The 19062-nt window shown below is 44.8% G+C and overlaps 2 protein-coding genes across 5 annotated transcripts in view; both read right to left on the bottom strand.

The window, feature by feature from the left end:
- Nucleotides 1-155: 155 nt before the first annotated feature.
- Nucleotides 156-11019, bottom strand: LOC136676889 (acyl-CoA dehydrogenase family member 10-like). 4 transcript variants are annotated; one of them, XM_066654168.1, is made up of 14 exons: nt 10502-10549; nt 10195-10417; nt 9039-9204; nt 8558-8706; nt 8138-8332; nt 7670-7828; nt 6759-6918; nt 5789-5912; nt 5610-5678; nt 3877-4058; nt 3493-3643; nt 3050-3192; nt 2314-2478; nt 156-1188 (listed from the first exon to the last, which is right to left on the bottom strand). In XM_066654168.1, the coding sequence occupies exons 3-14, from the start codon at nt 9187-9189 to the stop codon at nt 1079-1081; spliced, it is 1758 nt and encodes a 585-aa protein (XP_066510265.1). In that variant the 5' UTR covers nt 9190-9204; nt 10195-10417; nt 10502-10549; the 3' UTR covers nt 156-1078. The 4 variants fall into 4 exon arrangements, with proteins under 4 accessions (XP_066510265.1, XP_066510266.1, XP_066510263.1 ...); XM_066654169.1 differs by lacking the exons at nt 10195-10417; nt 10502-10549 and adding an exon at nt 10991-11019; XM_066654166.1 differs by lacking the exons at nt 10195-10417; nt 10502-10549 and adding an exon at nt 10910-10990.
- Nucleotides 11020-18199: 7180 nt separating this feature from the next.
- Nucleotides 18200-19062, bottom strand: part of LOC136677022 (transmembrane protein 116-like) — a 15615-nt gene continuing 14752 nt past the window's right edge. The window contains exon 11 of the mRNA XM_066654370.1: nt 18200-19062. This exon is cut by the window's right edge and continues 1875 nt beyond it. The gene's annotated coding sequence lies outside the window, so the exon portion shown is untranslated.

Below are 19062 nucleotides of genomic sequence, written 5' to 3'. Positions count from 1 at the left end.
AAAAATTGGTAAATTATTGTAATGAATTATTACATACAATTAGCTATAGATCTCAGGATATTCCCAAACATTTAACAGTGCTAGCCTCCAACAAATGATTCTTTTCTACAGTTTGTACAATTTCATTCTCAGAAATGTGTCAGTAATATAAGCCTTTGTCCATTTTTATTGACAACAACCATCGTTCAGAAGGCCTTTCCACAACAAAAATTCAAGAACCCCTCCAGTTTAGTTCAACAGATTAGCCTTGTTAGCATGCGTGCGTGTGGTGTTGTTTATGCTAGTAGACATAAGTAAATAAATGCAGATCCATCTGCAGTTAGTGACTGAGAGGTGTGTGGAGTAGATGAGGGGATTATTTTCATATTTACAGATCCATGAATGAAGGTGAAGATTTAAAGTTATATCTTAATGGTTTCAAAGGCATGATAGGCCTTCTGGAAATAATAGGAATTTTAGTGGATTAAACAATGAACAAAGGGGACTTTAAAGCTGTAAGCGCTTGCTATTAAATCTGGACCCGTTTTCATAGTTTCTATCCAATATCAAGTTCTGAATCTGTCATAAAATACATTAGAAGATGATAATAGAATAACAAATCTGAAGTGCTGCATAAGATTAGGAACAAAGAGGGTGAAACCAGCAAAATTGAAGGCCTAGTCTTGTTTTGATCAGTAAAATACTGTCATAGTCTTTGATTAAAGTGCACAGCAATGCAATAATCACATTGGTAAAAATTTACAATAAGGGTACATTAATTAACAGTTTTTAAGACAGTTTTAAGTAACAAGACAGTAATAACCATTACACAATGATTAAGTCACAGTTAATCATTAAATAATGATAATAAACAAGAACTAGCGTTATGTTTGGATTTTTATAAAATCCTAAATGAAGGTTAGTTAATGCTAGTTCTTGTTTATTATCATTACTTAATGATTAACTGTGACATTACCTAAGCATTTAGTCATGTCTGTGTCATGAAGTATGTACCCTTAATTGAAGTGTTACCATCACATTTCTCTGGTAGAAATCTGTATATTGGACTGTGAATTTACAGAGTCCATGGTCTTTTTGCTCAAAACCCTGCTGCTCTGGGCAGAGTGTTGAAGATACGGAAGCCCTCCTTAGTTGCAAAGTCCCATCCCAGTTCTGCCATGTCCTTTACTTTCTTTGTATATGCAGTGCCTTGAAAAAACAAGAAGGAGGAAAAAATGTAATCATAGTCATAAACTGCCCTTTAAAGGTTTAAATTATTTTTGATGAGATGATTCTGAGTCGTGGGCTCGATTCCCGCTCCGGGTGACTGTCTGTGAGGAGTGTGGTGTGTTCTCCCTGTGTCTGCGTGGGTTTCCTCCGGGTGACTGTCTGTGAGGAGTGTGGTGTGTTCTCTCTGTGTCTGCGTGGGTTTCCTCTGGGTGACTGTCTGTGAGGAGTGTGGTGTGTTCTCCCTGTGTCTGCGTGGATTTCCTCCGGGTGACTGTCTGTGAGGAGTGTGGTGTGTTCTCCCAGTGTCTGCGTGGGTTTCCTCCGGGTGACTGTCTGTGAGGGTTTCCTCCGGGTGACTGTCTGTGAGGAGTTGCTGTGTTCTCCCTGTGTCTGCGTGGGTTTCCTCTGGCTTAGTTACAGATAATGAATGAATGAATAATGAATGAATGAATGAATGATTCTGAGTCATTTATATCAATTCTAAGTGAATCTTTGCTATTTTACTTCTTTTCAGTAGAAATAAAAAGAAAAAAGAAAGCAAATGTTTACGTATACCTAAAAGGGACTCTTTTATACCCCTATTATACACCTTCTCCAGAAGGGAACACAGATCTGTGACCTGTTTTGGTCCGAATACCACTATGATCAAGGCCTACTGCACAGTTCCCTCGTTTAAACAGCCCTTTTCCAAACGGCCGGTTTCAGCGCCTGTTCCTTTAAGTGACAATGAGCCACACACTCAAGTGCTGGTCATGTCTTATTTATTTATCCCCCCAGTTTAACCCAGACTTTGCTCGCACAAGAGTGTGCCGAAAGTGTGAATGTAGTGGGGGCGGGGGGGGCTTTTTCTCAGTGTGTGTAGGTGTAGGTACCCTCCAGGTACTGTCCCTTTAAATTGTCAGTGTTTTTTTTGGCTTTTCCTCAAACCTGGAAAATCTGGTCGATCTGCAGGAGGACAAATTATTGCGAACCCAAAAATATGAACACAATTCATAGTCAATGTTGAGGCTAAAAGCTCTGGAATCACACATGACATGGTTCTAATGTGAATACCGTTATTGTCAGCATCACTACATCAGCGTTAGTGATTTAATAATGTGTTACCTTTAAGTGATGCTGTGCGATTTGTTTGTAAGTAGACAGCCTGGTGGAAGAAGCGGAAGGCCATATAGAACTGCCAGTTTGGGACGCTCCCTTGTCCTATTACTTTACTGTAGAGCTCAAAAATGTCCTCTGCATCAGGAACACCAGACAAAACAAGCTTGTTTCCTGTGCAAGTATAAAAATACAAGCAACTTGGTCAGCAGAGGTCATTCCATCATTACACAATACAGATGATAAAATCTAATTATTATTATATATACACAATCATTCATCTTCTATAACCGCTTTATCCTGTGTGTCGCTCTGTGTTCAGTGTGGTGTGTTCTCCCTGTGTCTGCGTGGGTTTCCTCCGGGTGACTGTCTGTGAGGAGTGTGGTGTGTTCTCCCTGTGTCTGCATGGATTTCCTCCAGGTGACTGTCTGTGAGGAGAGTGGTGTCTGCGTGGGTTTCCTCTGGGTACTCTGGTTTCCTCCCACGCTCCAAAAACACACGTTGGTAAGTGGATTGGCGACTCAAAAGTGTCTGTAGTTGTGAGTGTGTGAGTGAATGTGTGTTGCCCTGTGAAGGACTGGCGCCCCCTCCAGGGTGTATTCCCGCCTTGCTCCCAATGATTCCAGGTAGGCTCTGAACCCACCACGACCCTGAACTGGATAAACGGTTACAGATAATGAATGAATTAATTAATGTTTTTTAAAACCGCTGTCTAAATGTTTAAACACTGAATTACATTTTTTACCTGGTTGTGAAGGTGGAGTCGACAGATAGAGAGAGACACAACAAGATGCCACATCCACAAGCGGGTCTCCTAAAGTGAAACCGCCCCACCCAAGCACCGCCCGCACCTCTGGCTTCTCTGCATCAAACACCAGGTTCTCCAGTCTGAAGGTGAAAGGCATGTCATTGGCAAAAATCGTTTTTTCAGATGACATCAACGGGTTGCCATATTACACATCAAAGACATAAAGCCCCACCAGCATTGGGCTATGGAGTAGTGGAACTATGTACTCTGGAGGGAAGAAAACCCATACGATCCATTTATGAGTCGTGAGATTTTTGAGAGAATTTTCTAATGTTTAAAAGTCTGAAGTCTCCTTCATTTTTAAAGCAATATAAGGATTGTCAGTAAACTCTTGTCCAAAAGTGATGAAGTGGAGAACTGTAATTTTGTGTGTGTCCAACCTGTAGTCTCCATGCAAAAGTGTAGTTTTCCGGTCTGTAGGGAGATGTGACAGGAGCCACTCTAACAGTCTGTCCATGGCAGGAATTGGCTGAGTCTCATGGGCCTTGTACTGCTTCACCAACCTCTTCACTTCCAGTTCCATGAAGTCCCCTGGACACAATTGCATTCAACAATTCCAGTAGCGTTTTTGAGAAGCAGGCAATAAGTTGATGTACAGTTGAGGATCTGCAATGTCACTATTCATCCAGAGGGTGGTGCAGTACCAGTCCAATTGTATTTTCTGATGCGAAAATCTACTACACTGTAACTGTAAATGCAATCTACCATAATCCCTCACTTAATTATTAGTACTTACAACCTTACATACAATCTTAATGCCCTACCTGGCTCTCTGAGGTCCTCTAGGCCTGTAGATCTTAGATCAGTGCAGTGTATCTGGCAGAGTGTGTGTATCATGGCCTCATACACACTTTTCCTCTCATCAGTGTCCAGTCCGTGTAGAAAAGGGTCATCAAACACCCGACCCTGACAGTAAGATCTCAGATAAAACGGTGTGTCCATCACGCTGAACAAAAGAAGGCATGAAACTAGTTTATAAATATACAAATGAAAAGATTTATGTTTTCTGTGTAAAATTTAATTATTATTTATTGTTTGTTAATGAGGGGCGGCACGGTGGTGCAGCAGGTTAGTGTCGCAGTCACACAGCTCCAGGGGCCTGGAGGTTGTGGGTTCGATTCCTGCTCCAGGTGACTCTCTGTGAGGAGTGTGGTGTGTTCTCCCTGTGTCTGCATGGGTTTCCTCCGGGTGACTGTCTGTGAGGAGTGTGGTGTGTTCTCTCTGTGTCTGCGTGGGTTTCCTCCGGGTGACTGTCTGTGAGGAGTGTGGTGTGTTCTCCCTGTGTCTGCATGGGTTTCCTCCGGGTGACTGTCTGTGAGGAGTGTGGTGTGTTCTCTCTGTGTCTGCGTGGGTTTCCTCCGGGTGACTCTCTGTGAGGAGTGTGGTGTGTTCTCCCTGTGTCTGCGTGGGTTTCCTCCGGGTGACTGTCTGTGAGGAGTGTGGTGTGTTCTCCCTGTATCTGTTTGGGTTTCCTCCCACGCTTCAAAAACACACGTTGGTAGATGGATTGGTGACTCAAAAGTGTCCATAGGTGTGAGTGTTTGAGTGAATGTGTGTGTGTGTCTGTGTCGCCCTGTGAAGGACTGGCGCCCCCTCCAGGGTGTATTCCCGCCTTGCGCCCAATGATTCCAGGTAGGCTCTGAACCCACCGTGACCCTGAACTGGATAAGGGTTACAGATAATGAATGAATGAATGTAAATGAGCCCATTATTATCATTATTTTATCTATTTTATTTTTATTTTTTGGCATTATATCACAACATTGCACATAGCCAGACCCTAACAAAAGACCAATAAACAAGAAAGGAGCTGAGCAACATCAAAACGGCTGGTTTTATCTTGTTTTCTACAGCCCACAAAACACTGACTGGTGATCTTGTTTCACAGTGTGTGGGTTGGGGGGCTCCAGATCTCCAAATAACTGTGGACATGCACTGAACAAGTGATTTTTCACAACGTGTGCCCTTTAAACTATAGCAGTCTCCTGACAAGGACAACAGTACAGAGGAGTATACTAACACAGTAAACTGATTTCCCACCTGTACGAGTGGCATTCTCTGGGGCAACTAAACAATACAATGAGTAGAATGTGTAATGCAGATCCATGCAGCGGAGAAGCTGTGACTCACATGCATCAGTCACTTTCAGGGTCTACTTTAGCCTTAATCTTAGAAAGTCTGACTTTACACCAGTGCTGATGGAGTAATCTTTTATTATTATTATTTTTAGACTGTGTATTGGTTTTCAATGAAAAACTCTCCAAACACCTCACATGAAGGGAATGCCACATGCCTGTGGACGCACCATGAGCAATGACAGACGCAAGGGGGCTGTCTTACCCAGAGAGTGAGGTCAGCTGTGCTCTCTACACTTGAACGTCTGAGACATCACCTAGATTCAAACATGCAACCTCCAGGTGAAAGCGGCAAATCTTAGATGGCTGTGCCACTCCTCTGTTTTCTATAGACAATATTGTCCAGCTGTGCTCACTCTTACCTGGCCTCTTCACACAGTGCAATAACCTCTGGCACAGGAACACCACCTTCTTTAAGTGCTTTGAGAAGCCTGAGGAGGAGGAAATATTGAATGTTTAAGAGGTGAAATTACAAGATTTTCACTGTCAGCCTCCAACAAACTGGAGCAACTGTAAAAAAAAAGGAAGAAAGAGGCCAAACCTGAACTCTTTCCTCAGGGCTTCAGTGTTGGGTTTCTTCTTCAGCACAAACTGCTGTTCTCCACAGTGCAGAAGGAATGTGGGTGCAGAATCACCGTGACTGAACTGTCGAATGGTAATCGGTTCTGGATAAATACAAAATAACAACAGAGAGGGAATACACACACAGTACCACACACATGAACCTAAGGCAAGCATGTCCAATGTCAAGTGCATGTTATGGTGCTTTTCCACTGCATGGAACTTACACTGCTCTACAGGACTCTACTCTGCTCATTTTCCTGGAATCATTCCTTTTTAGTACCTGCTCTCGTATGTTTCCAAGCGACCACCAACTCTCCATCTGTAAAATCTCCAGCTGCAGCAGAGATCACGTTTGTTTTTATCCGACTCACGACGGCAGCTTGTAAAATGACGCCGTGGTCTTTTGAAGAGGTTCAAACGCTCCTTGGATCGGTGGCCGACGAAAGAATCCAGCGAGAGCTGGACGCTGCAACAAGGAAGGAACACACTCTACTGATCTGTCTGAACTGATGACGGAGCTGTGTTCAGTCCCAAACAACAACAACACGCCAATAAACCATGAGTAAACACCGCTTAACGTTACCACCGCCGTTGTTTTGGTTTCCAAAGCCTGATGTTCCCATTAGAGACGGGGTTTTGTCACCTGCTACATTTCTGTGGGAGCTTTGGTAGTTGAAAAGGAACCATGCACCATGGATCAAAATCGATTAAGAGAGTAGAGCTGAATAGAATTGAGCAGAGAAGTTAACATGCAGTGGAAAGCACTATTAGAGGGGTATACAGCCCCCCAGCAATGGGCAGGACAGTCCCAGTACTAAGGGCTTCTCATGGGCTACAAACCTTACAATCAATATACCGTGTAAATAGTGTTAAAATACTGTATAATCCTACTTCAGTATCAAAAGCAGTGTGTCTAGTACCTCGTTCCATAATCATCTGTCCTATACCTGTGAGAGGAAGCTGAATAGTTCTGTTGAGATAGTGGGTAAGCTGGTCCACAGGGAGCTGTTGGCTAAGACTCACAGGCCTAGTTCCAGGAATAAATCCAGATAAGGACACATTCAACACCTGCTCCAGCTCCTTCATGGCCAGCACAGGGTCTCTGACCTGAAAAGAAAGACCGACTATAAACACAGTGAGAGTGTGTGTGTGTGTGTGGGGGGGGGGGGGGGGGGGTTTGGTAGCAAGGCAACTTGAATTAAATTCAGTGTAAATGTAATTTGTCGTTTTATTTTGGTTTGTTCAATAAAACGTTCCAGTTTTGTATAAATTACAACATTTTAAATAAATTCCATTGGGACAGGAGGCTAATGATATGTACATGTGGGTTGGAATGGGAAGGTCAGATATATTCTCATATACAAAACGAGGACACTACAGAACAACTTGGGAACCTCATGACTGGGTGTCACTATGAGACCTTGTTTTGTTTTTGTACCCAACAAAACCCTTAATTGGGCTCTCAAACCTTTGGCCACCTTGTTTACAGGCTTATGAATTGTTTACTATAATGTTGCAGTGTCCAGTGATAATCTAAAGCACATTATCTCTGAAAGAAATATGGTTTCCTTTTAAAAGAACCTTGAACTCTGTACATGCGATTACGTGGTGAAAGGATTGTAAATTGAACCTAACCTCTGAGCTGTCTTAACCAGCCTGTAACTGCCTTTACCTCCCTGTTAGCTGTTGTTTTTTTAACACCCAGTTAATTGACTTTAACCACCTGATAGCCTTTATCCCCCACGTACCTGCCTTTTACCCTCTTGTAGCTGTCTGTAGCCAAGTTAGCAGATTAGCAAGTTAGCAGCCAAGTTTTTACCCCCCTTTTAGCTGTCAACCACATTAGTACAGAACTCACAATTATTCCGTGCATGCCCACTTGTACCGCAGCCTCCACATTGAAGCTCAGATCGTCCAGAAACACTGCTTCCTGTGGTGAGACCCCCAGTCTCTCAGCACACAGCTGGTAGATTCTTGGATCTGGTTTACACAAACCCACCCTGCAGGACTCTACTATCTAAAGAGAGGAAAATATATATAAACAATGCTGTTCAAGATGATTTACAGAGTTTCTATGAGACAAAATGTATAAACATTGCAACCATAGGTAACTAATTCAATTAATTAAACCATAATAAAAATAATAATTGTAATTTTAATTGTGGCTAATAGAAAGCTGAACTGATTTGATGTAAATATTAGAGGTGAAATAACATCTAATAATAAAGGTGAACTTCCCATGGAGCAGAGCCAAAGCTAACAGGTAGATGTTTCATTATCCGTTAGGTCTACTGCATATGATTATGCCACAACTTAATTAAATTACCACATCAAAAAGAAAGGTGTCCAGAGGCATGTAGGTCTTTCCCTCAGGCAGCAGGAAGTTGTTGCTAAGGACAGCAGTCTTGAGACCCTCAGTCCGTGCACACTTCACAGCTTCCATCATAACAGCGACAGGGCGACTCATGGAGGCACTGCTTAAAGCTGAATGGAAAGAGCCAATGTGGACTTCAAAGCCCACCTAAAAAAAGAATAAAGGGGAGAATAAACAGATCGGCCATAACACTGAAGTTTATTCACACATTGTCACACTGACAACCCAGCAGAGTCACTCTTTTGCAGAGAATAAATGCTCAGTGGTGGTCTTATGTGGGACTTAACTATCCATAAATATGGTAAAATGATTCTCGATATCATTTCAAAACCTAATTCTGAACAACAGTAACACAATATAAAGCAAACCCACAATTCGACTGCAGTCTCTGCTGAAGGCTTCCACAAACTCCTCTGGCCCCAGCTCCCCTCTCATGTACTTTCTCCATGTGTTTCCATCTCCCCCTGTTCTTATGGCCTGGCCTATGGTTCCTCGTGGAACACCGTTCTTGTCCTCCCACTCTGTCAGAAACGGTGGAGATATTCAGAATTAGCTTATACACTGTGTGCACTGTGTTTAATGAATGATTAAATAAGATGCCAACTACAGAGTAGTAAACCATTATTAAGCCTAAATATAATTATTAAATTACTATATGAACCAAAGCATTAACATGACCACCTGCCTAATCAGCCTAAGGTCACCACCCCAATGCCAAGTGTGGGACCCTTCAGCATTGGGCCGTGGGGCAGTGGAACTGTGTTGATTTCAAGAAGAAATTTTGAATGAGCAGGTGTTAATAAATTAATGTTTCAGCAGGATGTACAGGAACTCAACATGCTCATGTTGTTACCTGTTGCTTTAGGAAGTGGTGATGGTATTAGAACTCCAAACATATCAAAGATCACTGCTTTATGGGAAGATGCCCAGGCCACACTGAAATGAGGACGGAAGATTGGCCTCACGCTGAGAAGGCGTATCACTTTCCGAGACAGGTGCGCCATATTTACAGCAGTTGTCTACAATAAAAACAATTAAAGACACATTGGATTAACAACAACAAGCAGTATTAAAGAAATATTTTTCACTAGTATATATTTTGTTATAAAAATAAAGAGAGTACCATATATACATTAATTTATTCATTCATTATCTGTAACCCTTATCCAGTTCAGGGTCGCGGTGGGTCCAGAGCCTACCTGGAATCATTGGGTGCAAGGCAGGAATACACCCTGGAGGGGGCGCCAGTCCTTCATACACACACACTCACATTCATTCACTCACACCTACGGCCAATCCACCCTTCAACGTGTGTTTTTGGACTGTGGGAGGAAACCGGAGCACCCAGAGGAAACCCACGCAGACACAGAGAGAACACACCACACTCCTCACAGACAGTCACCCGGAGGAGACCCCCGCAGACACAGGGAGAACACACCACACTCCTCACAGACAGTCATCCGGAGGAAACCCACACGGACACAGGGAGAACACACCACACTCCTCACAGACAGTCACCTGGAGGAAACCCACACAGACACAGGGAGAACACACCACACTCCTCACAGACAGTCACCCGGAGGAGACCCACGCAGACACAGGGAGAACACACCACACTCCTCACAAACAGTCACCCGGAGGAGACCCACGCAGACACAGGGAGAACACACCTGGAGCGGGAAATGAACCCACGACCTCCAGGACCCTGGAGCTGTGCGACTGCGACACTAACCTGCTGCTACACCATGGCGCCTACCATATACACCGCTTCATCAAAACATTTAAAATACCTTCTTATTTCTATAATCTTCATCTAAATTTTAAGTTCCACTAAACATATAGGTGAAATTTGTAGCTCTACAAATTCAGACAGTAGTCCACCTGTTCCTATTCATACTCTGTTAGCCCCCATTCATCCTGTTGTTCAATATTCAGGAACCCTACGAGACCACAGCAGAGTAGATATGATTTGGATGGTGGACCATTCTCAGTGCTGCAGTGACACTGACCTGCTGGTACGAGTGGATCAGACACAGCAGTGCTGCTGGAGTTTTTAAACCCTGTGTCCACTCTCTGTCCACTCTGTGAGACACTCCTCCCTCGTTGGTCCACCTTGTAGATGGAGAGTCAGAGACAGTAGCTCATCTGTCGCTGCACAGTGTGTGTCGCTCGTCCTCTAGTCCTTCATCAGTGACACAGTATACCGCCCACAGAACGCTTTTAACTGATCCACTAATACCAAATTAAAGAGGACTTACATGGCACCACGGTCATAGTAGATACAACTCTGAGAATGATCCACAACTTAAATCATACCTGCTCTGAGTGAGTCCTGATCACGGAATTACGGGGTGAAATGGGGCTAACGAGCTGTGAAGAGCAAAAGATGGACTACAGATTAAAAGTGAAATTAAAAGTTATTTTACAGCTAGTTCACAACCTTATCCTAATGGATTAATTCAGAGTCTATAACTATAAACTTTCTCGTTCTCAATGTATTCCTCAGGCGTCAGGGCCCTGCCACTACTGTTAAAAATGTAAACAAAATATTGATAGATTATTTACATATCACAAATGTACAGTCAGTGAACTTTGCTGAATACTAACTACATAAACAAGCCACGGTCTTTTAAACCTATTACGTAGCAACATTTAATGAATTAATTCCCCGTATAACATCGTATATTATTACTATTATCCTCATTCTTCGTTGTTTACATTTACCTCAAATCGCTTAAAAATTATTTTTTATAAAAATTCTTCATTTCTTTCATGAATCTGCTCAAGCGACAGAAGGACTTTTACCTGATGATAACATTACACGACGTAGCTAGATGTCAAAATAAGAGTCCCCACACAAGACTGGACAAAAACAAAACAAACAAACAACGAAAATGCAAAACCAAATTGCCTCATGATTGTGGATTCCTGCTCATATTATAGTTTTTATATTTGAATGGTTTTGAAAAAAAATAAAAGCCCAAGAATATACTCAGTAGTTGGACAAAAGGGTGAAATCAACTGTTTTCATTTACATATTGTTTCTGCATTAATCTAAATGCGTCAGATATATTTATTCATATATAAAATGAAAAATAAATTGGTATTTGACACCTCATTGTTAAACACAGACCACAAATCTGAAAAAAAAACTGCTACAGAAAGAAAAAAAGAAAAAGAAATGAAAATATTATTACATATTATACTGGATTGTGGCTCAGGATTAATCAGTGTTATCTGTATCTGAGGTAACTAGCTATTTGGAAGACGTGGTCTGTGATTTACCTCAGCTACATCTTAAGCAGATTGTAGAAGTCAGAGAGACCGCAGTGATTTTTAGCGAAAAAGGGCCAGAGGCAAAAAATCTTCCAGGGAAATAAGAGGAGAGACGCTGGACAGACAAGTTTTGGAACGAGGAGACTGTCCCAGACTGAGAATACTGCACAAAATGTACTTTGATGGAGGATTATGTCCCTGAATGAACCTGTTTGTGCACAATAGGGGAGAACACACACTTGGGTTTGGCTGTGTTTAGTACAGAATCTTTAATATGTACCATGACCACCAGGTGTCAGTATAACCGTTGTTTCATAACAGTACACGAAGGATAATAAATTATTATTGGAGAAAATGAATAAATGAATTCAGTTAGTGTGTGTGTGTGTGTGTGTGTGTGTGTGTGTGTGTGTGTGTGTGAGAGAGAGAGAGAGAGAGAGAGAGAGAGAGAGAGAGAGAGAAATGTACACATTTCTGCTCCTATGCTAATAAACAGAATGTTTACATTGTCACAAGCTTAAAGGAATGTAAACACCAACAAAATGCAGTGACCCTTCGCAAATATTTCACATCAATGAATGGTCACTTTTCTGTCAGCCCTCTCCAGTTCCGCCTCATTCAGGCCTCATTTTCAGCACGACTGCCCACAAACTCACTTTCTGCTCTTAATCTAAGTTAATGTAATTTAAAAAAAATTGGGCCACTTTGATGGGTCAATTCATCACAAAATTTAGTATATAATTAAAAACAAAATGTCTTTCCAAGTAAAGCCATCTTAAAGCATCTGGTCTCCTCTCTAAGTTGCAGAATGTAATTCACTTTTACAAGCACTGTCCTGGAATTAAGGAGAAAGTGGAGTGAAGGGCATGAGGGACGACCTCACCAATGTTCTCATGGTTGCATGCTATCAGATCCTCAGAGAAATGGTCCAAATTTGTGTGTAAAACTTTATCAGAAAAGCAGAAGGTGTCCACAAGCTTTTGGCCAGAGTGAGTGCTGTGGTGAGTGCACTCAGTTCATCTGTTGCAAAACTCTATTGTGATCTGGAAATTCCTGTAAAACAAATATGTATCTATTGCAAATATACCCTGCGTTCAAAGACATTCCCAACATAGTTCCTCCAATGAAAACATCTGTGACTCAGCTTTAGAGCAGGTTTAAAAATAAAATCTGTGATGACACAATTAGAGTAGTGCCTGTGTTACAATATAATGCAGTTATGCAATTACACACTTTCATGTGTTTCTGTTGTGTTATGCCTTAATTTGTCATAATTTAAGTTGTGTAACTAGAGTTGAAGCGGCAGATGATTATGCAGCTACATTAAATGAAAACAGTTGAAATAAATATGAACAGTAAAAATCTCTAGGGCTTTAGGGTCTTGGGCTTGCCTCGGGTCATGTGTGTGAATGACTGGGTGATTGTGTGACACTCTCCACAGGTGTGAGTGTGTGAATGACTGGGTGAGTGTGTGACACTGTCCACATGTGTGAGTGTGTGAGTGACTGGGTGAGTGTGTAAACTGTCCACAGGTGTGAGTGTTTGAGTGACTGGGTGAGTGTGTGACACTGTCCACAGGTGAAAGTGTATGAGTGACAGGGTGAGTGTGTGAAACTGTCCACATGTGTGAGTGTGTGAGTGAGTGAAACTGTCCACATGTGTGAGTGTGTGAGTGACTGGGTGAGTGTGTGAAACTGTCCACAGGTGTGAGTGTGTGAGTGACTGGGTGAGTGTGTGTAAACTGTCCAAAGGCGTGAGTGTTTGAGTGACTGGGTGAGTGTGTAAACTGTCCACAGGTGTGAGTGTGTGTGTGTGTGACTGTGTGACACTGTCCACAGCTGTGAATGACTGGGTGAGTGTGTAAACTGTCCAAAGGTGTGAGTGTGTGAGTGACTGGGTGAGTGTGTAAACTGTCTACTGGTGTGAGTGTGTGACTGGGTGAGTGGGTAAACTGTCCACAGGTGTGAGTGTGTGAGTGACTGGGTGAGTGTGTGAAACTGTCCACCGGTGTGAGTGTGTGAGTGACTGGGTGAGTGTGTGAAACTGTCCACAGGTGTGAGTGTGTGAGTGACTGGGTGAGTGTGTAAACTGTCCACAGGTGTGAGTGTGTGAGTGACTGGGTGAGTGTGTGAAACTGTCCACCGGTGTGAGTGTGTGAGTGACTGGGTGAGTGTGTGAAACTGTCCACAGGTGTGAGTGTGTGTGAGTGACTGGGTGGGTGTGTGAAACTGTCCACAGGTGTGAGTATGTGAGTGACTGGGTGAGTGTGTGTAACTGTCCACAGGTGTGAGTGTGTGAGTGACTGGGTGAGTGTGTAAACTGTCCACAGGTGTGAGTGTGTGAGTGACTGGGTGGGTGTGTGAAACTGTCCACAGGTGTGAGTGTGTGAGTGACTGGGTGAGTGTGTGAAACTGTCCACAGGTGTGAGTGTGTGAGTGACTGGGTGAGTGTGTGACACTGTCCACAGGTGTGAGTTTGTGAATGACTGGGTGAGTGTGTGAAACTGTCCACAGGTGTGAGTGACTGGGTGAGTGTGTGAAACTGTCCACAGGTGTGAGTGTGTGTGAGTGACTGGGTGAGTGTGTGTAACTGTCCACAGGTGTGAGTGTGTGAGTTACTGGGTGAGTGTGTAAACTGTCCACAGGTGTGAGTGTGTGAGTGACTGGGTGAGTGTGTGAAACTGTCCACAGGTGTGAGTGTGTGAGTGACTGGGTGAGTGTGTAAACTGTCCACAGGTGTGAGTGTGTGAGTGACTGGGTGGGTGTGTGAAACTGTCCACAGGTGTGAGTGTGTGAGTGACTGGGTGAGTGTGTGACACTGTCCACAGGTGTGAGTGTGTGAGTGACTGGGTGAGTGTGTGAAACTGTCCACAGGTGTGAGTGTGTGAGTGACTGGGTGAGTGTGTGACACTGTCCACAGGTGTGAGTGTGTGAGTGACTGGGTGAGTGTGCAAACTGTCCACAGGTGTGAGTGTGTGAGTGACTGGGTGAGTGTGTGAAACTGTCCACCGGTGTGAGTGTGTGAGTGACTGGGTGAGTGTGTGAAACTGTCCACAGGTGTGAGTGTGTGTGAGTGACTGGGTGGGTGTGTGAAACTGTCCACAGGTGTGAGTGTGCGAGTGACTGGGTGGGTGTGTGAAACTGTCCATAGGTGTGAGTGTGTGAGTGACTGGGTGGGTGTGTGAAACTGTCCACAGGTGTGAGTGTGTGAGTGACTGGGTGAGTGTGTGAAACTGTCCACAGGTGTGAGTGTGTGAGTGACTGGGTGAGTGTGTGAAACTGTCCACAGGTGTGAGTGTGTGAGTGACTGGGTGAGTGTGTGACACTGTCCACAGGTGTGAGTGTGTGAGTGACTGGGTGAGTGTGTGAAACTGTCCACAGGTGTGAGTGTGTGAGTGACTGGGTGAGTGTGTGACACTGTCCACAGGTGTGAGTGACTGGGTGAGTGTGTGAAACTGTCCACAGGTGTGAGTGACTGGGTGAGTGTGTGAAACTGTCCACAGGTGTGAGTGTGTGTGAGTGACTGGGTGAGTGTGTGTAACTGTCCCCAGGTGTGAGTGTGTGAGTTACTGGGTGAGTGTGTAAACTGTCCACAGGTGTGAGTGTGTGAGTGACTGGGTGAGTGTGTGAAACTGTCCACAGGTGTGAGTGTGTGAGTGACTGGGTGAGTGTGTAAACTGTCCACAGGTGTGAGTGTGTGAGTGACTGGGTGGGTGTGTGCAAACTGTCCACAGGTGTGAGCGTGTGAGTGACTGGGTGAGTGTGTGACACTGTCCACAGGTGTGAGTGTGTGAGTGACTGGGTGAGTGTGTGAAACTGTCCACAGGTGTGAGTGTGTGAGTGACTGGGTGAGTGTGTGACACTGTCCACAGGTGTGAGTGTGTGAGTGACTGGGTGAGTGTGCAAACTGTCCACAGGTGTGAGTGTGTGAGTGACTGGGTGAGTGTGTGAAACTGTCCACCGGTGTGAGTGTGTGAGTGACTGGGTGAGTGTGTGAAACTGTCCACAGGTGTGAGTGTGTGTGAGTGACTGGGTGGGTGTGTGAAACTGTCCACAGGTGTGAGTGTGCGAGTGACTGGGTGGGTGTGTGAAACTGTCCATAGGTGTGAGTGTGTGAGTGACTGGGTGGGTGTGTGAAACTGTCCACAGGTGTGAGTGTGTGAGTGACTGGGTGAGTGTGTGAAACTGTCCACAGGTGTGAGTGTGTGAGTGACTGGGTGAGTGTGTGACACTGTCCACAGGTGTGAGTGTGTGAGTGACTGGGTGAGTGTGTGAAACTGTCCACAGGTGTGAGTGACTGGGTGAGTGTGTGAAACTGTCCACCGGTGTGAGTGTGTGAGTGACTGGGTGAGTGTGTGAAACTGTCCACAGGTGTGAGTGTGTGAGTGACTGGGTGAGTGTGTGAAACTGTCCACAGGTGTGAGTGTGTGAGTGACTGGGTGAGTGTGTGACACTGTCCACAGGTGTGAGTGTGTGAGTGACTGGGTGAGTGTGTGAAACTGTCCACAGGTGTGAGTGACTGGGTGAGTGTGTGAAACTGTCCACAGGTGTGAGTGTGTGTGAGTGACTGGGTGAGTGTGTGTAACTGTCCACAGGTGTGAGTGTGTGAGTTACTGGGTGAGTGTGTAAACTGTCCACAGGTGTGAGTGTGTGAGTGACTGGGTGAGTGTGTGAAACTGTCCACAGGTGTGAGTGTGTGAGTGACTGGGTGAGTGTGTAAACTGTCCACAGGTGTGAGTGTGTGAGTGACTGGGTGGGTGTGTGCAAACTGTCCACAGGTGTGAGCGTGTGAGTGACTGGGTGAGTGTGTGACACTGTCCACAGGTGTGAGTGTGTGAGTGACTGGGTGAGTGTGTGAAACTGTCCACAGGTGTGAGTGTGTGAGTGACTGGGTGAGTGTGTGACACTGTCCACAGGTGTGAGTGTGTGAGTGACTGGGTGAGTGTGCAAACTGTCCACAGGTGTGAGTGTGTGAGTGACTGGGTGAGTGTGTGAAACTGTCCACCGGTGTGAGTGTGTGAGTGACTGGGTGAGTGTGTGAAACTGTCCACAGGTGTGAGTGTGTGTGAGTGACTGGGTGGGTGTGTGAAACTGTCCACAGGTGTGAGTGTGCGAGTGACTGGGTGGGTGTGTGAAACTGTCCATAGGTGTGAGTGTGTGAGTGACTGGGTGGGTGTGTGAAACTGTCCACAGGTGTGAGTGTGTGAGTGACTGGGTGAGTGTGTGAAACTGTCCACAGGTGTGAGTGTGTGAGTGACTGGGTGAGTGTGTGACACTGTCCACAGGTGTGAGTGTGTGAGTGACTGGGTGAGTGTGTGAAACTGTCCACAGGTGTGAGTGACTGGGTGAGTGTGTGAAACTGTCCACCGGTGTGAGTGTGTGAGTGACTGGGTGAGTGTGTGAAACTGTCCACAGGTGTGAGTGTGTGTGAGTGACTGGGTGAGTGTGTGAAACTGTCCACCGGTGTGAGTGTGTGAGTGACTGGGTGAGTGTGTGAAACTGTCCACAGGTGTGAGTGTGTGTGAGTGACTGGGTGGGTGTGTGAAACTGTCCACAGGTGTGAGTGTGTGAGTGACTGGGTGAGTGTGTGAAACTGTCCACAGGTGTGAGTGTGTGAGTGACTGAGTGGGTGTGTGAAACTGTCCACAGGTGTGAGTGTGTGAGTGACTGGGTGAGTGTGTGTAACTGTCCACAGGTGTGAGTGTGTGAGTGACTGGGTGAGTGTGTGACACTGTCCACAGGTGTGAGTGTGTGAGTGACTGGGTGAGTGTGTGAAACTGTCCACAGGTGTGAGTGTGTGAATGACTGTGTGGGTGTGTGAAACTGTCCACAGGTGTGAGTGTGTGAGTGACTGGGTGAGTGTGTGAAACTGTCCACAGGTGTGAGTGTGTGAGTGACTGAGTGGGTGTGTGAAACTGTCCACAGGTGTGAGTGTGTGAGTGACTGGGTGAGTGTGTGAAACTGTCCACAGGTGTGAGTGTGTGAGTGACTGGGTGAGTGTGTGACACTGTCCACCGGTGTGAGTGTGTGAGTGACTGGGTGAGTGTGTGAAACTGTCCACAGGTGTGAGTGTGTGAGTGACTGGGTGAGTGTGTGAAACTGTCCACCGGTGTGAGTGTGTGAGTGACTGGGTGAGTGTGTGAAACTGTCCACAGGTGTGAGTGTGTGTGAGTGACTGGGTGGGTGTGTGAAACTGTCCACAGGTGTGAGTGTGTGAGTGACTGGGTGAGTGTGTGTAACTGTCCACAGGTGTGAGTGTGTGAGTGACTGGGTGAGTGTGTAAACTGTCCACAGGTGTGAGTGTGTGAATGACTGGGTGGGTGTGTGAAACTGTCCACATGTGTGAGTGTGTGAGTGACTGGGTGAGTGTGTGAAACTGTCCACAGGTGTGAGTGTGTGAGTGACTGGGTGAGTGTGTGACACTGTCCACAGGTGTGAGTGTGTGAGTGACTGGGTGAGTGTGTAAACTGTCCACAGGTGTGAGTGACTGGGTGAGTGTGTGTAACTGTCCACAGGTGTGAGTGTGTGAGTGACTGGGTGGGTGTGTGAAACTGTCCACAGGTGTGAGTGTGTGAGTGACTGGGTGGGCGTGTGAAACTGTCCACAGGTGTGTGTGTGTGTGTGAGTGACTGGGTGAGTGTATTATGGCCTGTGACAGACTGGAGCACTGTCGAGTGAATGTTTCTAAAACAGGGCATTTCACAAACTCCTTTTTCTCGTTTCCTTTACATAAGCATTTAATTAAACAGATACAACAATGGAAAACTATGTGGTACAGTATTTATTTTACAGTATTTGGACACAACCCTGTTGAAGTTCAGTAACGTAGGGTTTTACAGTGAAAAATAGAAAAGTCAATAAAGTGAAAACTTAAGACCACATCTTCAGTTAACTATTAATTCCTTGGTTCCTTTGCAACAGACACATACAAATATGTATTCAAATACACACACACACACTGCAACAATATCAATATACAGATTCTGTACAGAATATAAGCCTCTTACGCTTAAAAATATGACATATAATGAACGTCAGCTCCATGTGTGAAACTGTTAATAACCTTACAGTTCCATCTTCTGTAACACAGTCGTTAATTTGAGTCTCTCTGCCAACTCAGAATGAACCTGCACCGTAACTGTGTATGTCAGTGCGAGACGTTTTTCCTCTTTCTGGCTGGAATTAATGGCTCTGTTGTTCTCTCAGATCCTCTTTCACTGTGTCTCTTCCTCTCCTCGTAATCCCCCCTCGGTCTTTCCCTTCATCGCACACTACACTCACACCTTCTCCCACTCATCACACACACACACACACACACACACACACACACACACACACACACACACACACACACACACACACACACACACACACACACACACACACACACACACACACACACACACACACGGTTCGAATCTGTAATTAGTGTCTTACAGTGAGTATAAACCTAATGATTCAGGGAAATGTAAAGAAAGGTAAGAGCGCCTCGATCAGAAACATTTCAATGTGCAACACAACAACTGACAAAGTCATAAAACCCTGTGGGAACCCTGTAGGAGAAGGAGAGAGATCAGTAAATGTGAAAAAGGGAGTTTAAAG

Source organism: Hoplias malabaricus, chromosome X2 (genome assembly GCF_029633855.1).
Source record: "Hoplias malabaricus isolate fHopMal1 chromosome X2, fHopMal1.hap1, whole genome shotgun sequence".
NCBI classification, from domain to species: domain Eukaryota; kingdom Metazoa; phylum Chordata; class Actinopteri; order Characiformes; family Erythrinidae; genus Hoplias; species Hoplias malabaricus.
This window is presented reverse-complemented; position numbering and strand designations above follow the sequence as displayed.

Excerpts from the sequence above, each read along its gene's own strand:
- LOC136676889 (XM_066654169.1), bottom strand. The coding sequence starts at position 9,189 with ATGGCGCACCTGTCTCGGAAAGTGATACGCCTTCTCAGCGTGAGGCCA. Across the intron at positions 6,919-7,669 it reads TGGGCATGCACGGAATAATT|GTCAGAGACCCTGTGCTGGC; the intron begins GTGAGTTCTGTA and ends CTTTCTTTTCAG. Across the intron at positions 5,679-5,788 it reads GCCCTGAGGAAAGAGTTCAG|GCTTCTCAAAGCACTTAAAG; the intron begins GTTTGGCCTCTT and ends CCTCCTCCTCAG.